The 19,559-nt window shown below is 37.4% G+C and overlaps 1 protein-coding gene and 2 long non-coding RNA genes across 3 annotated transcripts in view; 2 read left to right on the forward strand and 1 right to left on the reverse strand.

The window, feature by feature from the left end:
• Positions 1-4,898: 4,898 nt before the first annotated feature.
• On the forward strand, positions 4,899-5,442 carry LOC141787205 (uncharacterized). Its single transcript, XR_012598047.1, has 3 exons — positions 4,899-4,990; positions 5,259-5,318; positions 5,392-5,442. It is a non-coding gene; the product is annotated as an uncharacterized LOC141787205 (long non-coding RNA).
• A 7,936-nt stretch (positions 5,443-13,378) lies between these two features.
• LOC141787200 (uncharacterized) lies at positions 13,379-13,921 on the forward strand. The gene is made up of 3 exons (XR_012598046.1): positions 13,379-13,470; positions 13,738-13,797; positions 13,871-13,921. It is a non-coding gene; the product is annotated as an uncharacterized LOC141787200 (long non-coding RNA).
• Positions 13,922-16,009: 2,088 nt separating this feature from the next.
• Positions 16,010-19,559, reverse strand: part of LOC141801192 (voltage-dependent calcium channel subunit alpha-2/delta-3-like) — a 38,096-nt gene continuing 34,546 nt past the window's right edge. Inside the window, exons 38-41 of the mRNA XM_074684188.1 lie at positions 19,350-19,467; positions 19,099-19,212; positions 18,819-18,900; positions 16,010-16,863 (exon numbers count right to left, since the gene is read on the reverse strand). Of these exons, the coding sequence (XP_074540289.1) occupies positions 16,771-16,863; positions 18,819-18,900; positions 19,099-19,212; positions 19,350-19,467 (407 nt within the window). The 3' untranslated portion in view covers positions 16,010-16,770. The remainder of the gene's footprint in view (positions 16,864-18,818; positions 18,901-19,098; positions 19,213-19,349; positions 19,468-19,559) is intronic.

Consider the following 19,559-nt stretch of genomic DNA (forward strand, 5'->3'; position numbering starts at 1 on the left):
CAAATACAATCTAAAATATTATTATTATTATTATTATTATTATTATTATTATTATTATTATTATTATTATTATTATTATGTTCGGTCTAGGAGAATGTTCTGTGTCAGCACAGAGAATGGTACAAAACATAAGGGACTTTGTGGTTGAGTGTTTCCATGTGTCTGTGTTGAGGTCATGCTGCTCATGCTGCTCACACGTACTTTCTTTGCTCAACATCCAATCTTCACTGTGAAGAGGCTGTAACCACCGACTCTAGTGAGGAGCAGACAAGCAGGAGGTAAGTCTGCCATCTTGGGGACAGAAGGACTTGCACGCCAGGTATGCGCTGCATGCAGGGACCTACAACTCTTGACTGCTTTCCTCCTCTGCAGGATCCAAAACTGGCAACACAGCTCAGCCAACACTCTTTCTGGTCCAGGATGTAGGAGGGTCTCATCAAAATCTTGGATGCAAAATGCTGGGGATTTGAGCGCTGGTGAGAGAGGCACTCAGCTCTTGCCATGCCAAACAGAATAATGCTTTGCTCTGAAAGTAAACACAGTTAGCACTTTGGAGTCAGTTTTGAGGTCTTTAAAATGTGGCCTTTATTTAAAAATGTTATTGAGGACAACCCCTGCCAAAGGACTAGAGGATACTGGAACGTACCGGTGCTCTTCAATCTTGTCAGCCATCCTCGGATTGTTAATCAATGCACAATACTCCTCTAACAGGCCTGTCTTACTTCCTTTTATAAGAGTATAACTTTTTGTGAAACTTCATGGACATTTTGTTTTGTAAAAAAAAGTTTGCTTTTGAATATTATCATGTCATACAATAATAACCTATATGTCCACTGTTATGTTCTACTTCAAATTTATTAGATCCCTTTGAACTAAAAAAAAGATCAATTAAAGTTTAAATGTTTATTGAAAGAATATAGATAACACAAAAATGAATGAAATACACAAAAATGAAAAATAGTCAGGTATGATATATACTTTCCAATGAAAACCATGTGTGGTATTTGTAATTGCCAAATGAAACCAGTGGTTGTTTAAACCTCGCAAAATGGATGTGATTTCATCCCTTTGTGTTATTTTGAAAATAATGGCTTGATCATCGTTACTTTTTTTTTACTCATTTATTTTTTAGCTCTTGATTAAAGTCTTAGATTAGTCTTATATCTTATTATTACTGCAGCACAAAATCATGTTTTGAGTTACAAAGTAATGTGATACAGGTGTAAGGATAAAAATAAATGAATAAATAAATAAAAAAAATGATGAAATAGGATAAAATAGATAGATAGATAGATAGATAGATAGATAGATAGATAGATAGATAGATAGATAGATAGATAGATAGATAGATAGATAGATAGATAGAGTATAAGGTTATTTAGGAGACTCAGCTAACTCATTTTTAGCGTTTATTCACTCCCATAGATTTACTTTTAACTGGCAACTCCAGGGTTAAATATAAAACTGGTAAACATACAATCATTGTATTTATTGCAGAAATTATAGTCAAGAAGTTTTGATAGCTGATTTGAATGTATTCATTTTTGACGTTGCCATTTTGTTCATGATTGAGATAAAAAAAGAAAAAGTCATTGGATAAAGAAAGCAATGAAATGAAAGTGATTTTCACTTTCTCTGAGCCAGTTAGACAACACTGTAGCAGAATTATTCTTGACATGTGGTAACTGACTGAAGATTTTTTTTTTTTTAACATGAGGTCAATTTCTGGCCTGTCTGATCCTGTGAACTACCTCAGTTGTTTCCTTTGGTTTTTGTTCAGAGCATGTTCTGCAAAGTGACACTTCTATAGTTCAAATGTAGTCTCTGAGGGATTATTGACCATTAAACATTTATTTTATTGAGCTTCATCATGTCTGGATACCTGCTGTTGGTCTTGCTCATGTGTAGGTTTGATCTCTTTTCTGTTTTGTTCTCTCTAAATACAAGAGATTATTTAACATATTTATGAGTCATATTGGCCAGGGTGAAGACATTTTGATCAGCTTTTACTTTATTTCTGCAAGTTCTGGAAAAACATGTACTTTTCTAATTTTTTTTCTTCAACAGATTCACTTCCTCAGTTAAAAGCACAAGGTAAGTTTTCAAGTTCAATAATTGTATTATATGTAAGTAATACACACATCATACGCTCACATCATACACATCCACTATTTCTCTGTTGTTGTTTCTTTATCTTATATCAAGCCACCATCGATCAATGGAAATTGTTGTATCTTTTTATTTCAGTTAAATTCTTTCTATTAAATTTTCAGCTCTTCCTCCACCTACTTTGTCAGTGAATCCAGCGGTGATCACAGAAACAGACTCAGTCGCTCTGAACTGTCAGACTCCTTCATCCCATGCTGTGCCTGAGTGTTATTACAACTTTATAAGAGGACAACCTGCTGAAAAGCTTCCCTGTCGTAAGACTCTGACAGGAACTGAGCTACTGAGGGTGACACATCAGAAGACACCAGCACAGGTTGAAGTGACCTGTTTTTACCTGTATGCATCCCAGTCTCCTCGGAGTGAGAAATCCTCCATCATCATTCGGAGTGAGTGAGCACTGCTGCCATAAGCTGTTTGTATGAACTGTACAGCACAGTTTTAGAGTAAAGTAAAGCCGCAGACTTCAGAGAGACATCATGTCTTGTAATCCTATATGAATAACTATGACATTTTTTATACAAAATGTAACTCTCAGTCATCTAATCCAACGTTTGTTCCCACTTTCAGCTTCTCTTCCACCCACTCTGACAGTGAATACACCTGAGATCAGTGAAACAGACTCAGTCACTCTGAACTGTCAACCTCCATCATCTGCTTCTGTGTCCCAGTGTCATTTCTACTCTCCAGGCGGAGGACCTGGTGTGGTCCTCTCTTGTCTGCAGACTCTGACAGGAAGTGAGCTGTTGAGGATGTCAGGTCAGAGTTCACCTGCACAGGTTAAACTCAGCTGTTTTTACACAGAGAAACTTGGAGAGGAAGATTCTCCATCTCCACACAGTGCAGTCTCCTCCATCAGAGTACACAGTGAGTGATTCTCCCACTTTTAGACTATAATATCAGTGCCTTGACTCATTACAAACACATAGAGTGGCGTAATGTTCCAGATATGTAGTTTTGTCGGGGGTTAAATGCCAAAACAAATTCTTTGAATGAACAAACTTCTTTCTCATTAAGATGCCATAATAGAGTGGAAGTTTGGGATATAATTTTTGATATTTTGATTAACTGTTTTGTGATATCAGACCTGATGTTGAATCTGGTGACGATAGAGTTTAGTTTGAGTTTCCACTTCTCATGAAAATGCTAAAACTTAGTTATTTTTAGTTATTTTAAGTTGCGTCATGTGTGGTGTTGTATCACTGTTGGTTATCTAAAGATGACAGCAGTCTAACTTACAGACAAATCCACAACATAATATTTTCTTTGATTAAAAAATTAAATGCAATTCCTCTTTTTTTTTTCCTAGGTTTAAAACCAACTCTGAGTCGATCTCAACTGGATGATGGTCTTGTTCTCTTTGTCTGCTCTCTTCCTGTATCTGCTGCGCATGGCACTAAGTGTAACCTGTACTTTGGAGAAGCCAGTGACCCTGGAAAAACAAAAGTCATCTCTAATACAGAGGCCGAAAAAACCAAAAGCTCAATCTGCCAGTTTTACTTCACCTTTAGTGATTTAATGAGTCAGCTGAGTTCAGTTCAGCCAAAAGATGCCAGATGTGATTACACATTAGGAAGTGAACCCAACCCTTTGTCTCCTCGCAGCAATCGATACAGTTTGGCAGGTAAGTCAGAGAAGAAACAAGATCTTCAAGTCTTCAGAGAGACATCATGTCTTGTAATCCTGTATGAATAACTATGACATTTTTTATACAAAATGTAACTATTAGCCATCTAATCTAACATTTGTTCCCACTTTCAGCTTCTCTTCCACCCACTCTGACAGTGAATCCAGCTGAGATCAGTGAAACAGACTCAGTCACTCTGAACTGTCAGCCTCCATCTTCTGCTTCTGTGTCCCAGTGTCATTTCTACTCTTCAGGCGGAGGACCTGGTGCGGTCCTCTCTTGTCTACAGACTCTGACAGGAAGTGAGCTGTTGAGGATGTCAGGGCAGAGTTCACCTGCACTGATTAAACTCAGCTGTTTTTACACTGAGAAACTTGGAGAGGAAGATTCTCCATCTCCACACAGCGCAGTCTCCTCCATCAGAGTACACAGTGAGTGATTCTCCCATGTTTAGATGAAAATATCAGTGCCTTGACTTATTAAAAGCACACAGTGATAAAAGAGTGATGTAATGTTCCAGATACATAGTTTTGTAGGGTTATAGGCCAAAACAAAGAAAATCTTTGAAATAACAAACTTTTTTCTTATTAAGATGCCATAAGAGAGTGGAAGTTTTTGGATATAATTTTTGATATTTTGATGAACTGTTTTGTGGTTTAAGACCTGATGTTGAATTTGGTGATGATAGAGTTGAGTTTGAGTTTCCAATTCACATGAGAATGCTAAAACTTAGTTATTTTTAGTTATTTCAAGTTGCGTCATGTGTGGTGTTGTATCACTGTTGGTTATCTAAAGATGACAGCAGTCTAACTCACAGAGACATCCACAACATAACATTGTCTTTGATCAAAAAATGAAAGGCAATTCTTTTTTTTTTCCTAGGTTTAAAACCAACTCTGAGTCGATCCCATTTTGATGATGGTCTTGTTCTCTTGGTCTGCTCTCTTCCTGTATCTGCTGCTCATGGCACTAAGTGTAACCTGTACTTTGGAGGAGCCAGTCACCCTGCAAAAACAAAAGTCATCTTTAATACAAAAGCCAAAAAACAACAAAGCTCAATTTGCCAGTTTTACTTCACCACTGATGATTTAATGAGTCAGCTGCGTTCAGTTCAGCCAAAAGATGCCAGCTGTGATTACACATTAGGAAGTGAACCCAACCCTTTGTCTCCTCGCAGCAATCGATACAGCCTAATGGGTAAGTCAGAGAAGAAACAAGATTTACTGCTGCAGATCTCACACTGACATAAAGTTATAAAAGTAATTTGGACCGTTATCTTCCATACATTTGATATTTCATTCAACACCACTAAAATCACATAATTTGCACAAGTATGAAGTCCTCAGGTTCTCTGCTTTAAAAAAAACAACACTTAAATATTGAATAATATTAAAATAAATAAAACTTGTCCCACACAGTTAACCCCACACACATTTGTCAGGTCAAAATTCTTGTTTTATTTTAGATATTGTGGAAAAAGAGTCTAATGCACCCCGGACAACATCCACATCTACAACGACCACAGGTAATGTCATATTTACCAAAACAAAATCACAAAGCATTCACAAGTTGATCTTTCAAATATTTATTTTCTGCAGGTCGGAGGCCTGGACATCCGCCTGCTGTCACCTCTCCAAAAAACACACAAGGTAGTTAGATAACAGCTTCATTAATCCCTGACTATATATTGTTCACATCATTTATCTTTAAAATGTTAAGAAGTATAATTTCAAGTTTCCTCTCTTCATTCAACAGTTCTAACCGTTAGTCCATCAAGTAACTCTGGTGGTGATGTTACTTCTCCCCAAACAACAGCTGAACCAACATCAGGTTACTGCTCATATTTAAATGACGTGATTCTTGTCTTTTTGCTCTTTGTGAAGCAGAGAGGATCTTTGATTTGAATGTTTCATTTTGTTTATTTGCCTTTCAGAAACAGATGTGACGTCTCTGGATACAGAAACTATCACTGTAACAGGTACTTGAGACCCAGATTCAAAATGTGCTCGTGTATTGTTGAGGGCACATTAAAAACTTCTGTCGCTGTCCTCATTAGGTGTAAGTGTTGTCATGCCTGACAGTAAAGACAGCGGTCTCCCTGAAACTCCTCTGAAAAAACCTTCAAGTAAGAATTTGTCTTTTCACTTAGAAAAATGTTGACAGCCTGATTCACTTTGTTACTTTATATGAGGGCTGAAGAAAGACTTCACTTTACATTTAATGTTTACTCTGGGTTTAGTCGCTGAGGTATGATGAAAAAAAGTATGAACATGTCTGAAGCGAACAATGTGAGAAGTGAAATTGTTTCTTGTTTTGGACCTCTGTTGTCTCCAAGCAGAAAACATGATATGGAAGTTCGTAGCAGCCGCTGCTGGCTGTGGAGTGACTGTGGGTGTTGTGTTGTTGGTTTCTGCAGTGGTCTGCAACAAGAGAAGAGCTGGTGAGAATTTTTATTTGCACATCCAACTTATTAAGAATCTGATTTTATACATCTGTCAAAGACTGCTGATGTAAATATTCATTAACCCTATTCTTGTACAATGCCTTGAATGGCAACACATATTTTTAATCTTTTATGTAGTACTTTGATAAATAAGTTTAAAAAATATACACAATTAGTGGTTAACACTAGAGTATAGATTTTAGTGAAAGAAATGTAAACATTCTAAACATTTGTCTTTAAAAAAAAAGATAGATCAAGGGAACAACATGAATCTGCATCCACTATCTGGTATCTAGTTGCATTTGAAACCAAGAATGAAAATGGGACATCCTTGTGGTTGAACACTTCTGCACAGAGACAAAAATAAGCTCATGTCTTCACACCTCATGGCTTTTTCACATGCGGCATTAATGTCTGAGAAGTCTTACTGTATATCCTCTTTTGTCTTTGGTTTAGAGACAGGGGCATATTGACTAAAGTATTATACATATAAATATAATGTGGTGTAAGATACACATCATGACGATTATATTTGCTCAGTTTTGTTTTGACCTTTTAATAGAGATATGTAAATTGAGGATTTGCACCTGACTGATACATCTCTTGTGAAATCATCATCTCAGAGTTTTTCTCTCTAACAGGTCCCAGGGAAATTAAAAAGAAGCTGACACAATGTCAGATGGTAAGTTAAACATTAGGGAGGATGTCAAAAATCTCATATTGGTCTTATGAACAGAAGCCAAAGTTTGTTTCTTTTTTTACAGGATGACCTGTGTCATTACTCCACGTGCTACTCCATCGTCTCATATGAGCCAGCTGTACCGTCACTGGGCGACAGGGCATACAGCACCACACAGACACACTATACAATACTCACATACTCCTACTGTTCAGAGGGGGAAAATTATGAGCTTGAATAATTGTTTGTATGTTGTTCTTGTCTTGGAAGTGGATTATTACAAAGCAATTTGAGGTATATGTAATGAGAGATGGAAATTTTTTTATTAAGCTATGTTAAACTAGTTTTATTTTGTAGTTGTTTTTTAGCTTTTCTGTTGTTGACATTATGAAGGAAAATTGAAAAGACACATAGTTTGAGGAGGAAGGAGCTGTATGTGGGAAATGAGCTTCAACCTGTGAGTCAAACTGGCACCTCCAATCAAATCATTGTGAACCCAAAGTTGAGGGCCATAATAAATGTCTATCATTACTATAAAATCTGTCATGTTTCTTGTTTTTCTTAAAAGTTCATCCTTGAGAGTACATCTGTGCATTCAGTTGTCGATTGGGCAAAATTGTATTTAAACTGGCGTGCTCACTCTTACCACCTCCTCTGCAAACTGCTCTGCTAACCTCTTTCAGCCCAGCTCCTCCTGTTATACTGTGTCTGATTCTACCAGCTTCATATCTATTGTCACTGGTGTCCTTCCTGTTTCATCCTGAGATTCTGTCCTGTTGCTCTCTCAGCTTTGGCTTTTCATGTCTGCACATGAAAGAAAGTGGAGATGTGCTCTCCCCACCACAGGTTTGTGGTTCATAGGCATGTGGAAGGGCAGGGAACTCTCAGAGCAAACCCAGAGCACCAAATATAACTTATTGCATGCAAATGATAAATTAATTTGACCAGATTTTTGTCTTAACTCAACTTTTCTTTTCTTTTCTTTTTTTAATGTTTATATACATTCCTATCATTTATATGCAGATATTTGATTTGTGGGGAATAGACTGCAAATAAACACTGAAATGTATAACATCATGTTTTTGAATATTTTCTTTTTCGATTTATTTTTAGGGGCTTTTATGTTTTTAGTTAGATAAGAGTGAGGAAAGTGGGTAGTAGAGGAAACACAGTAAGAGTGGGGAGTGACATGACATGACAAAGAGGTCATGGGATGGATTTGGACCCGGGCTACCTGCATGAGGGTGAACCTCATGGAGTGCAACCTTCACCGCTCGACCATCTGTGCTCCGTGTTTTTGGACATTTTTAATCAGTTCCTACTTTAGTATCAGTAACCTTTCAATTCTTTAGATTATTTGGTATGATAGAAAAAAAATGAAAGCATGACATTTCTTCCCTCCAGGACAAAGGTCTTAAACAAGGGGTTCATGGATGTAGGGGAGACTGGGGACAGTTGCAACACTTTTTACGTTACTCTCAGTTAATCAGAGAATATTTGGACTAGTCTCACCAAATCTTTACATATTAAACCTACATCTGTCTGCTAAATGCCCATGCCATTTACACATGGCTACATATAACATTTTAATCACAATATTCATTTAAATAGAGGAATTCAGACGTTGCAACTGACCCCAAACCTGGGGACAGTTGCAACACAGATCAGGGACGGTTGCAACATATAAAAAAAATAAACATTAATTTTTCACTAATTATCCTCAGTGTTTTGTCTAAATAGGACAAATACAAATGTTATGATCCTGAGTGGGCTCAAATTCAATTTTCTTTCCTGTACAGCTTTAAGGTATTTAATTAGTTTTGTTTTGTTTGAAAAATGGGCCTACCGTGAGTCAACGTGCAGATGTTACTGAAGCTATAAAAACTCAATATTGCATTTTGGGACAAAACCTTTGTAAATATTCATTGAGGCTCTTCTCTTGGTCCTCCGAGAATACTTTTCTGCTGGTCCAGTACCCTGCTTATGTTCTGATGCCGTGCTTGCAAAATTTTTTTTGTTCTTGTGGAACCTGAACAATGTGGTGTGGCATATGTCAAAGGCCTTGGCCACTGGCCTCATTGATTTAGATGATTCATTCACTATATGACAAGTTTATATGACACATACAACATACAACAATAACTAATTGCTCATTTTTGCTTAACAAGTTATTAGGGGAATTATTCTGTTTATCATTAGCGTTAGTTTCTCCATATGATTGCCTGTTCTGTTCATCATGAGCAATTAAATATATTAATTTTGCCCATTTTGAACTAAAAATCTTTAAAAATATGGTTGTGTGGTCTCTTCTAATATGACAAACCTAATAGCATGGGGACAGTTGCAACAGTTGCAACTGTCCCCATGGTACCGGTCATGACAAAACGCCATGTGCTGGCTAGCCACATTGACATTGACACATGCTCACCATGTCATTTAATAGTCAACAAACAGTGATTTAAACTAGATAGGTTTGGATTCATTCATACATAAGGTCAGGACAGTATGACAAAAAACAGCTCATGAAAAAAGCTACTTTCATACCTCCAAAACAACTTTACTTGATAGAAGCAGGACCAGATGCTCAATGTGGCCTCTCTCTTCTTGGTGGGTAGAGGGTCTAACTGAGCATGTGCAGTATGAGTGTCATCACTCTAGCATGTTTCTGATTGGAGAAATAAGGCTTGTTCCAACCGTCCCTTGTTGCAACAGTCCCCAGTCTCCCCTACTGTGAGGGTCAGCGTCAATTTTGGTTGATTGGGAAATTTTCACATTTTACAATATTTGTTACTCCCTCCTCACTGTACCTCATAAATACTTCAAAGGTAAGTATGTGTTGTGATCTGTCTTCTGTTGCTGTGGAGTATCCCTGGTCTCCCCTGCAGAGCTTGGACAGTGCTCTGTCTCTCACTCTTACCTGCACCAGCCTCGAAGCTCAGAGCCAGAAGCTCTGCTGAGACAGGAGTCTGATGCCAGACTGTACCTACTGCTACCATGGTACATTATCTGACCCAAGTATTTTGTATGATTAATTCCTCAACTAACTATGTGTGTCCTCCTTGTCTTTTCCAGTGCCTCCTCGAGCCTCCTGCACCTGCCTGCTCTCTCACCAGATCTCATCCCCCCTCTGGATTCAGGATCTGCACTTGACTCCATCACTTGTTTAATAAAAAACCTTAAACTTCTTCCCTGCTTCTGTCTGCTCTTTGGTCCCAGCTTAACAACTGGTCACCAGACCTTCGCAATATGAAATAAATGAAACAGTGAATTTTCTAAAAATCTTGGTATTAAATGCACAATAACAATGTGCATTTTTTCCATTCTCACTTAAAATGGCTCCAATAAGAATTTAAAGCACATTGTTTAGTCTTGTTATCACTGCAGTACTAAATGATGTTCGGAGTCATATAGTGACATGAACATCACCCAAGTATCCACAATTGGGCTACTTAAAACTTGACCACCAGATGGCGCCTTTTCCTAATTTTGGATCTTTGTGCCAAATGCATGCCTTTCTCCCCTTCTTCCACCAGGGGCAGATCCTGCTACATGACTACAAATGGTAAACAAATTCAGCTTAAATAAAAAAAAAAAAAAAAAAACACTGATTGAAAGAATTATTTTGTGTGTCATAAATCCAGTGTTATTATTAGTAATCAACAAATGTCAGATTGGACTGACTTAAAAAAAGTAGAAACAAAACAAAACAAAACAAAACAAAGAAAAAAAAAACAACCTGAAACTCTGAAACTCTGGTTTCCCTTTTTTTTTTTTTTTTTTTTAGCTTTTAGTTTTTTTTAGTTTATTTGTTTATTGTTTCATGGACAGTCCCCTTTAATTCACTATGCAGTAAAAGAGGCAGCTTTTAATGCATGAGATAACACATTTTAAGTGTTATTACACTCCTATAGATTCCCCTTTAACTGGCAACTCGAGGGTTAAATATAAGATCAGTGGAAAAACTAGTTGTTTCAATCATTACAGAGACAGCAATTTATTAATTCATAGAAGTTTTGGTGGCTGATTTTTCTTTATCTATTTATCACATGTCTAGTTTGTTCATTTTTGAGATAGCAACAAGTCTGTTGACAGAAAAGGTGAGTAATTTACTTTCTCTGAACCAGTTAAACAACGCTGTGATAGATTTATTCTAAACATGAAGTGACCTACTATACATCTTTTTTTAAACATGATGTCAAGTGTGTGTGTGTGTGTGTGTGTGTGTGTGTGTGTGTGTGTGTGTGTGTGTGTGTGTGTGTGTGTGTGTGTGTGTGTGTGTGTGTGTGTGTGGCCTGATCCTGTGAACTACTTCAGTCGTTTCCTTTGGTTTTTGTTCAGAGCAAGTTCTGCAAAGGGACACTTCTGTAGTTCAAATGTAGTCTCTGAGGGATTATTGACCATTAAACATTTATTTTATTGAGCTTCATCATGTCTGGATACCTGCTGTTAGTCTTGCTCGTGTGTAAGTTTGATCTCATTTCTGTTTTGTTCTCTCTAAATTACATAACAAGAGAGTATTTAACATATTTATGACTAACGTTGAACCAGGATTAAAATATTTTGATCAGCCATTACTTTGTTTCTACAAGCTCTAAGAAATCATTATCTACAGTTGATTCTTTTTGTTTTCTTTGTGAAAACATTTTTTAACAGATTCATTTCCTCAGTTAAAAGCACAGGGTTATGAGTAACAATGAACCAGGGTGAAAACATTTTGATCAGCCTTTTACTTTATTTCCACAAGTTCTTAAAAAAACATGATCTTTGTTTTTTTGTGATTTTTTTTTCTTTAACAGATTCACTTCCTCAGTTAAAAGCACAAGGTTAGTTTTTAAGTTTAATAATTTTATCATATGTAACTAATACTCACATTATACACATCATATCATACACATACACTATTTCTCTGTTGTTGTTTTTTTTACTTAATTCAAGCCACCATTGATCAATGGAAATTGTTGTATCTTATTATTTCAGTTAAATTCTTTCTATTAATTTTTTTAATTTAAATTTTCAGCTCTTCCTCCACCTACTTTGTCAGTTAATCCAGCGGTGATCACAGAAACAGACTCAGTCGCTCTGAACTGTCAGACTCCTTCATCCCATTCTGTGCCTGAGTGTTATTACAACTTTATAAGAGGACAACCTGCTGAAAAGCTTCCCTGTCGTAAGACTCTGACAGGAACTGAACTACTGAGGGTGACACAACAGAAGTCACCAGCACAGGTTGAAGTGACCTGTTTTTACCTGTATGCATCCCAGTCTCCTCGGAGTGAGAAATCCTCCATCATCATTCGGAGTGAGTAAGCACTGCTGCCATGAACTGTTTGTATAAATAATACAGAGTAATACACAGTTTTAGTGTAAAGTAAAGCTCAACCGCAGACTTCAGAGAGACATCATGTCTTGTAATCCTGTATGAATAACTATGACATTTTTTATACAAAATGTAACTATTAGCCATCTAATCTAACATTTGTTCCCACTTTCAGCTTCTCTTCCACCCACTCTGACAGTGAATCCAGCTGAGATCAGTGAAACAGACTCAGTCACTCTGAACTGTCAGCCTCCATCTTCTGCTTCTGTGTCCCAGTGTCATTTCTACTCTTCAGGCGGAGGACCTGGTGCGGTCCTCTCTTGTCTACAGACTCTGACAGGAAGTGAGCTGTTGAGGATGTCAGGTCAGAGTTCACCTGCACTGATTAAACTCAGCTGTTTTTACACTGAGAAACTTGGAGAGGAAGATTCTCCATCTCCACACAGCGCAGTCTCCTCCATCAGAGTACACAGTGAGTGATTCTCCCATGTTTAGATGAAAATATCAGTGCCTTGACTTATTAAAAGCACACAGTGATAAAAGAGTGATGTAATGTTCCAGATACATAGTTTTGTAGGGTTATAGGCCAAAACAAAGAAAATCTTTGAAATAACAAACTTTTTTCTTATTAAGATGCCATAAGAGAGTGGAAGTTTTTGGATATAATTTTTGATATTTTGATTAACTGTTTTGTGGTTTAAGACCTGATGTTGAATTTGGTGATGATAGAGTTGAGTTTGAGTTTCCAATTCACACGAGAATGCTAAAACTTAGTTATTTTTAGTTATTTCAAGTTGCGTCATGTGTGGTGTTGTATCACTGTTGGTTATCTAAAGATGACAGCAGTCTAACTCACAGAGACATCCACAACATAACATTGTCTTTGATCAAAAAATGAAAGGCAATTCTTTTTTTTTTCCTAGGTTTAAAACCAACTCTGAGTCGATCCCATTTTGATGATGGTCTTGTTCTCTTGGTCTGCTCTCTTCCTGTATCTGCTGCTCATGGCACTAAGTGTAACCTGTACTTTGGAGGAGCCAGTCACCCTGCAAAAACAAAAGTCATCTTTAATACAAAAGCCAAAAAACAACAAAGCTCAATTTGCCAGTTTTACTTCACCACTGATGATTTAATGAGTCAGCTGCGTTCAGTTCAGCCAAAAGATGCCAGCTGTGATTACACATTAGGAAGTGAACCCAACCCTTTGTCTCCTCGCAGCAATCGATACAGCCTAATGGGTAAGTCAGAGAAGAAACAAGATTTACTGCTGCAGATCTCACACTGACATAAAGTTATAAAAGTAATTTGGACCTGTATCTTCCATACATTTGATATTTCATTCAACACCACTAAAATCACATAATTTGCACAAGTATGAAGTTCTCAGGTTCTCTGCTTTAAAAAAACAACACTTAAATATTGAATAATATTAAAATAAATAAAACTTGTCCCACACAGTTAACCCCACACACATTTGTCAGGTCAAAATTCTTGTTTTATTTTAGATATTGTGGAAAAAGAGTCTAATGCACCCCGGACAACATCCACATCTACAACGACCACAGGTAATGTCATATTTACCAAAACAAAATCACAAAGCATTCACAAGTTGATCTTTCAAATATTTCTTTTCTGCAGGTCGGAGGCCTGGACATCCGCCTGCTGTCACCTCTCCAAAAAACACACAAGGTAGTTAGATAACAGCTTCATTAATCCCTGACTATATATTGTTCACATCATTTATCTTTAAAATGTTAAGAAGTATAATTTCAAGTTTCCTCTCTTCATTCAACAGTTCTAACCGTTAGTCCATCAAGTAACTCTGGTGGTGATGTTACTTCTCCCCAAACAACAGCTGAACCAACATCAGGTTACTGCTCATATTTAAATGACTTGATTCTTGTCTTTTTTTTGCACTTTGTGAAGCAGAGAGGATAATTGATTTGAATGTTTTATTTTGTTCATTTGTCTTTCAGAAACAGATCTGACGTCTCTGGATACAGAAACTATCACCGTAACAGGTACTTGAGACCCAGACTCAAAATGTGCTCGTGTATTGTTGAGGGCACATTAAAAACTTCTGTTGCTGTCCTCATTTGGTGTAAGTGTTGTCATGCCTGACAGTAAAGACAGTGGTCTCCCTGAAACTCCTCTGAAACAACCTTTAAGTAAGAATTTGTCTTTTCACTTTAGAAAAATGTTTACAGCCTGATTCACTTTGTTACTTTATATGAGGGCTGAAGAAAGACTGCACTTTACATTTAATGTTTACTCTGGGTTTAGTCGCTGAGGTATGATGAAAAAAAGCATGAACATGTCTGAAGCGAACAATGTGAGAAGTGAAATTGTTTCTTGTTTTGGGCCTCTGTTGTATCCAAGCAGAAAACATGATATGGAAGTTCGTAGCAGCCGCTGCTGGTTGTGGAGTGACAGTGGGTGCTGTGTTGTTGGTTTCTGCAGTGGTCTGTAACAAGAGAAGAGCTGGTGAGAGTTTTCATTTGCACATCCAACTTATTAAGAGTCTGATTTTATACACCTGTCAAAGACTGCTGATGTAAATATTCATTTACCTTAATCCTATACAATGCCTTAAATGGCATAACTTGTGTTTAACTTTGCACATGGTCCTTTTGCAAAATTAAACAAAACAGCAAAAAACATTTCTTGTTTTAAACTTTGATTTCTTTTAATATCTTTGTAGGTTGGAGGAGTTTAATGCTGACTTCCCATTTGTATTTCTATTCAGTCTCAAAAAGTAAAAACAGAACAAAAAAAATAACACTTGTTGAGAAGCTATAATTATCTTAACACTTGAGAATTGAACTAGAGCGTGCTTGTGGTGGAAAACTTATTCGCTGAAGCAAACCAAGGTCATGGTTTCACACTGAACTTTTTTGTCACACATGAGCATGTGTTTCTGAGAAACCATGCACCACTTCCCCTTTTTAGTGTCATGCAAGAATATTGTTGTGCAAGATATAATAATTCATGATGGTCATCTTATAATTTTTTTTTTTTTCTCGAACAGGTCTCAAAAAATTGAAAAGGGGATCGATAAAATACGAGGCTGTAAGTGTGAAATTGGGGCCAACATAAAAAAGGCATGTTGGTAAAATCCATTACTGATATAATTTGTTTCTTTGTTTTCCAGGACGACATGTGTTATTACTCCACCATCCCTGATAAGCCAGCTGCAGCAGCACTGAGCGACATGACATACAGCACTGTGCAGGCACACTGATATACTACAGTTCAAAGAGGGAAAGCTGCAGCTTAGATAACAGGTTGAAACTGTATTCTTGTCTTTAAAGTGGACCAATGTAATGTCTAATCTATATGTTCTTAGCTTTTGTACATGGGGCACACTATTTAAACAACTGGGCTAAGCATGGCTTTATATAAAATTTTTAGTTCATTTGAATTTTTAAAGTTGACTCTGTTGTTACATGTTTTCTTTTCCTTGTTGATCATATTTCTGGATCTGGAAATATTTTCAAGGGATTGACTTTTTAAAAACACAAATCAGTTACAAACAACTTTCTGTTACTATACATACACTGTAGGATTTGTCCAAAGCCTGGATTATGTTAAATATAATTGTTAAAAAACAGATTTCCTTTTTTTCTCCATCTCCTTAATTGTACTTACAATCAGATCACACAACACAACTGGCACATTCACTCAAAAACACACTCTCTGAAATAACAACAACAACAACTCCAAGAGTATGAAGGAAAATATTTCTTTTATTTCTTCATAAGCTTTCTTAAACCTGGTTGAAGGATGTGGTCACCTTACAAATTATGGCAGGAGATATCTATGTAACAATCTGAGATCCTCTTCTTCTTCATGCATCTTTATCAGCTCTGAAATCTCTTCTGCTTTCAAACCAGAGGGAAAACAGCAGAATAAAGCAGATTTAAATGTCTCAAAGACTTTATATGAACCATATTATTACTGACATTAAAAAGAAATTACTAACAAAATAAACTTTAAACTATATGAAGACAGAAGACTATGACAATATTGTTAATCTTTTCAGCATTTACTGCCTAAACAGTCTTCTCTTTGCTCTTTTCACACATGACAAAGTGCATCTTACATTCAGCAGATTTTACACAAGCCATCATTTTTTTCCACCAAACACAGAAGAAATAAACATGTTACATGTCTGGCTATGTTTCCTTACAAAGGACTTTTTTAAGCTTTGACAAGAAATGCCTGTACTCCCACTGCAAGCTGCTGACAGTATTTCTTTCTTCTATTTCAGCACACTTAGTAAAAAGATGGTGGACTGTCTGTAGCGCTCTCAGCAGTCACCAAGTACTCATTTTCTTTTGCTGCTTCACATCATTGATGTGTCCTGCATTAATGAATGTGAGTGTCTGAGCTACTGTTAAAGATTTATTATTAAGTAGAGCACTGCCTGCTGCAGAGGTATGAGCAAATTCATTTCTGATTGGCCATGTTCTCTATGTGTTTGGAAGCATCTTCAGGTTGATTTAGTCTTTATAGACGTCGAGTCTCGCCGCTTATGGTCACCTGCTGATGGTCGCTGCTATCAGGGGCAGCAGAGCTGCTGTTAGACAACTGGACAGGCGGGTTGCTGAACCACACTCCATGGCATTTTCCTACAGAAGACAGTCATGTGTTACACATTTGCTAAATTATGTAAAGATTAATGTAAAGTGAATTGGTGGTCACATGAATAAGAATCCTGAAAGCTTTAGCAGGATGCTGATGCAAGGAGTCTTTTCTCACCCTGATGGGACACTAATTTGCACAACCAACTATTCGCTAAACATTATCACACTTAATACCCAGCTGACAACTACACACACAAACAAGTGAACATTGAAGGGTCATTTACAAGTGACACCATCTGTCACCATGAGGTTACCGGGTCTCATGGTGACAGCACGGTGACTCGAAGACAAGATATTTAAAAAATGGGCAACATGAGAGGTCCTCAAAGTAAAGCTTGAATATTTCTCAAATGCTGCATTGGTGTGTTTTTGGACACATCAGGGAAAACTGGTTCGGGTTGGAAAATCAACATATACACCAGGGGTAGGCAACTAAGTTTGGCCTTGGGCCAAAATTCTTATCTTTTCAATGGTGGGACAAACTACATCTTCCTCAGCAAAACCTGTCTTTCCTACATTTTTTTGTCCATACAATTGTGTCTTGTATAAAACAAGATATATTAAAGGTATTCACTTAAAATCAATATAATTTGCTACAAACTGTTATTACTGTGTTACTGCTTTGGCCCCGCACTCTGTGTCTGCGTCATAAAACAGACAGTAACATGGTTACAATGAGGCTAATGGTTAGATAATTACAACTTTAACCATTCATTCATTCATTTTCTGAACCGCTTATCCTGTACACACACCTACGGACAATTCAGAGTGATCAATTAACCTGGTGAGCATGTTTTTGGACAGTGGGAGGAAGCCGTAGTACCCGGGGAGAACATGCAAACTCCACACAGAAAGGCCAACCGGCCAAGCTGGGAATCAAACCAGTGACCTTCTTGCTGTGAGACTACACCGCTAACCGTTGCGCCACCGTGCAGCCCCTACTTCTTTAACCAATTTTATTTTGTCAGTTCATGACTGGTGAATATTTCTTATTACATTTTGCAATCATCTCCTTGTCAATATTACCTGGTGTGCCAGGCATTAATGGCGGCCAGTCGCCCACCACTGATGCAAATCCTCCCATGTTAGAATAACAGCTCAGAAACTCAGCCAAGAACTTGATGACTAACTCAATGACTTGATGTCATATTTATCATCAACATGAGGGTCAAACAATGTTAATATTAAGACACTTTTAGTTATTTTCAAATGTTACATCAACTCTGTCAAAACAGAAGTCAAAATATGGTATCACCTTTTGTATTTGTCCACATTTAAGCTTATGGATTAACCATGGTATTGTATTTAATCTCTAAGCCTGGTTTAAACTTCTAAATGAGATCAGAGCTTCAGCCTTTACTGGAGCCTACACATGTTGAAAACATACTTCTTTACAAATGTTGAAACAGCGCAAACGCAAGCCCTGTGATTCGTCAGCTGAGAGGGGTCATGTTTCCCATGGTGACAGCATTTCCTGAATTGCTGTGCAATGGCCAAACATTTCATCACCACAGAAATCTCTTCCCTGTTATTCCATGTAATAAATGCTAAAGTATAAACGGCAGAAATGGAGAAACACAATCTAATGATCACTCATGTAACACTGCCCTCCTGTGTTTCACTGGAGGATTGCAGAGCAACAGGAAACATTGATGCAGAAGTATGAAGAGCTCAAGACCACTACAGTAAACAGTCAACTCAAGACTATAACCCAGACTTTAATAACAGGCCAGATGAGTTAGCTAAAGCAATATTTTAACATTTACTAGCATTTGACATTTATGAAACATTGTAGTTTTTGAGCTCAACGGTCAGAGAAGACAGGGAAGCCACTGTCGATAAACTCCAGAGTGTTTATCAAACAGCTGGTCTCTGTGTATAAGAATCAACTTCACACGTGGACTTAAACTCACAGTTCATACAAACATGCATCCACATACCTCAGGATGGAAAGGGTGGCATGATTCAGGCTTTTTTCTGTCCTTCTGAAACTTCAGTCTGTCACATTTTAGGGACTCGTTGTGTTCAAAGGTGTCAAGGATGCACAAACACAGAAACTCATCAAGCCTGATTTAAAACTCAACACTCACAGTTACATGAGCCTGAATAAAGAAATATTATCATCTGGAAGTTAAAGTTACTCTTTTGGTCTTACTAATCATGTGTCGAAATACTTCTCAGAAATCTTTCCACACATCAAACGTTAGAGCAGAAAGGATATACATGATCTCGATGGGGTCCATCGTCACGGGTGGAGCCCTGCTGCAGTCACACTTATTATCCACAACAACCATGAAGAGGTTACTGCTGGGGATCTGCTGTATGACAAAAGATCTGAAAACACACACACAGGCAGGGATTAAAAAAGATTTTATTTCAAGCATCAGACTGAGGATTCACTGTTTAATGCTGAGGAGATATCATCTTTGAGGGCACTGGATATTTAACGGTCCCCCAACATGAGATCATACCTGACACAGCCGTCACAGTCGATGTTGCCTGTTGTCTCTTTAATGGTGCGTTCAGAGACAAAAGCAGGGTACTCGGTGTCACATGGAACCATCATGGTTTTACCTCGAGGTCTTTGAGCTACGCATGAGAAAAGGAAGTTCAACTGAGCCGCAGACATTCATGAAAACACAGATTCAAAGAGGAAGTTTCCTGTCCTTAATCTCAAACTC

Source organism: Halichoeres trimaculatus, unplaced genomic scaffold, assembly GCF_033239565.1.
Source record: "Halichoeres trimaculatus isolate MK-OKI-2021-1 unplaced genomic scaffold, fHalTri1.1 fHalTri1_scaffold_1, whole genome shotgun sequence".
In the NCBI taxonomy this organism is placed as follows: domain Eukaryota; kingdom Metazoa; phylum Chordata; class Actinopteri; order Labriformes; family Labridae; genus Halichoeres; species Halichoeres trimaculatus.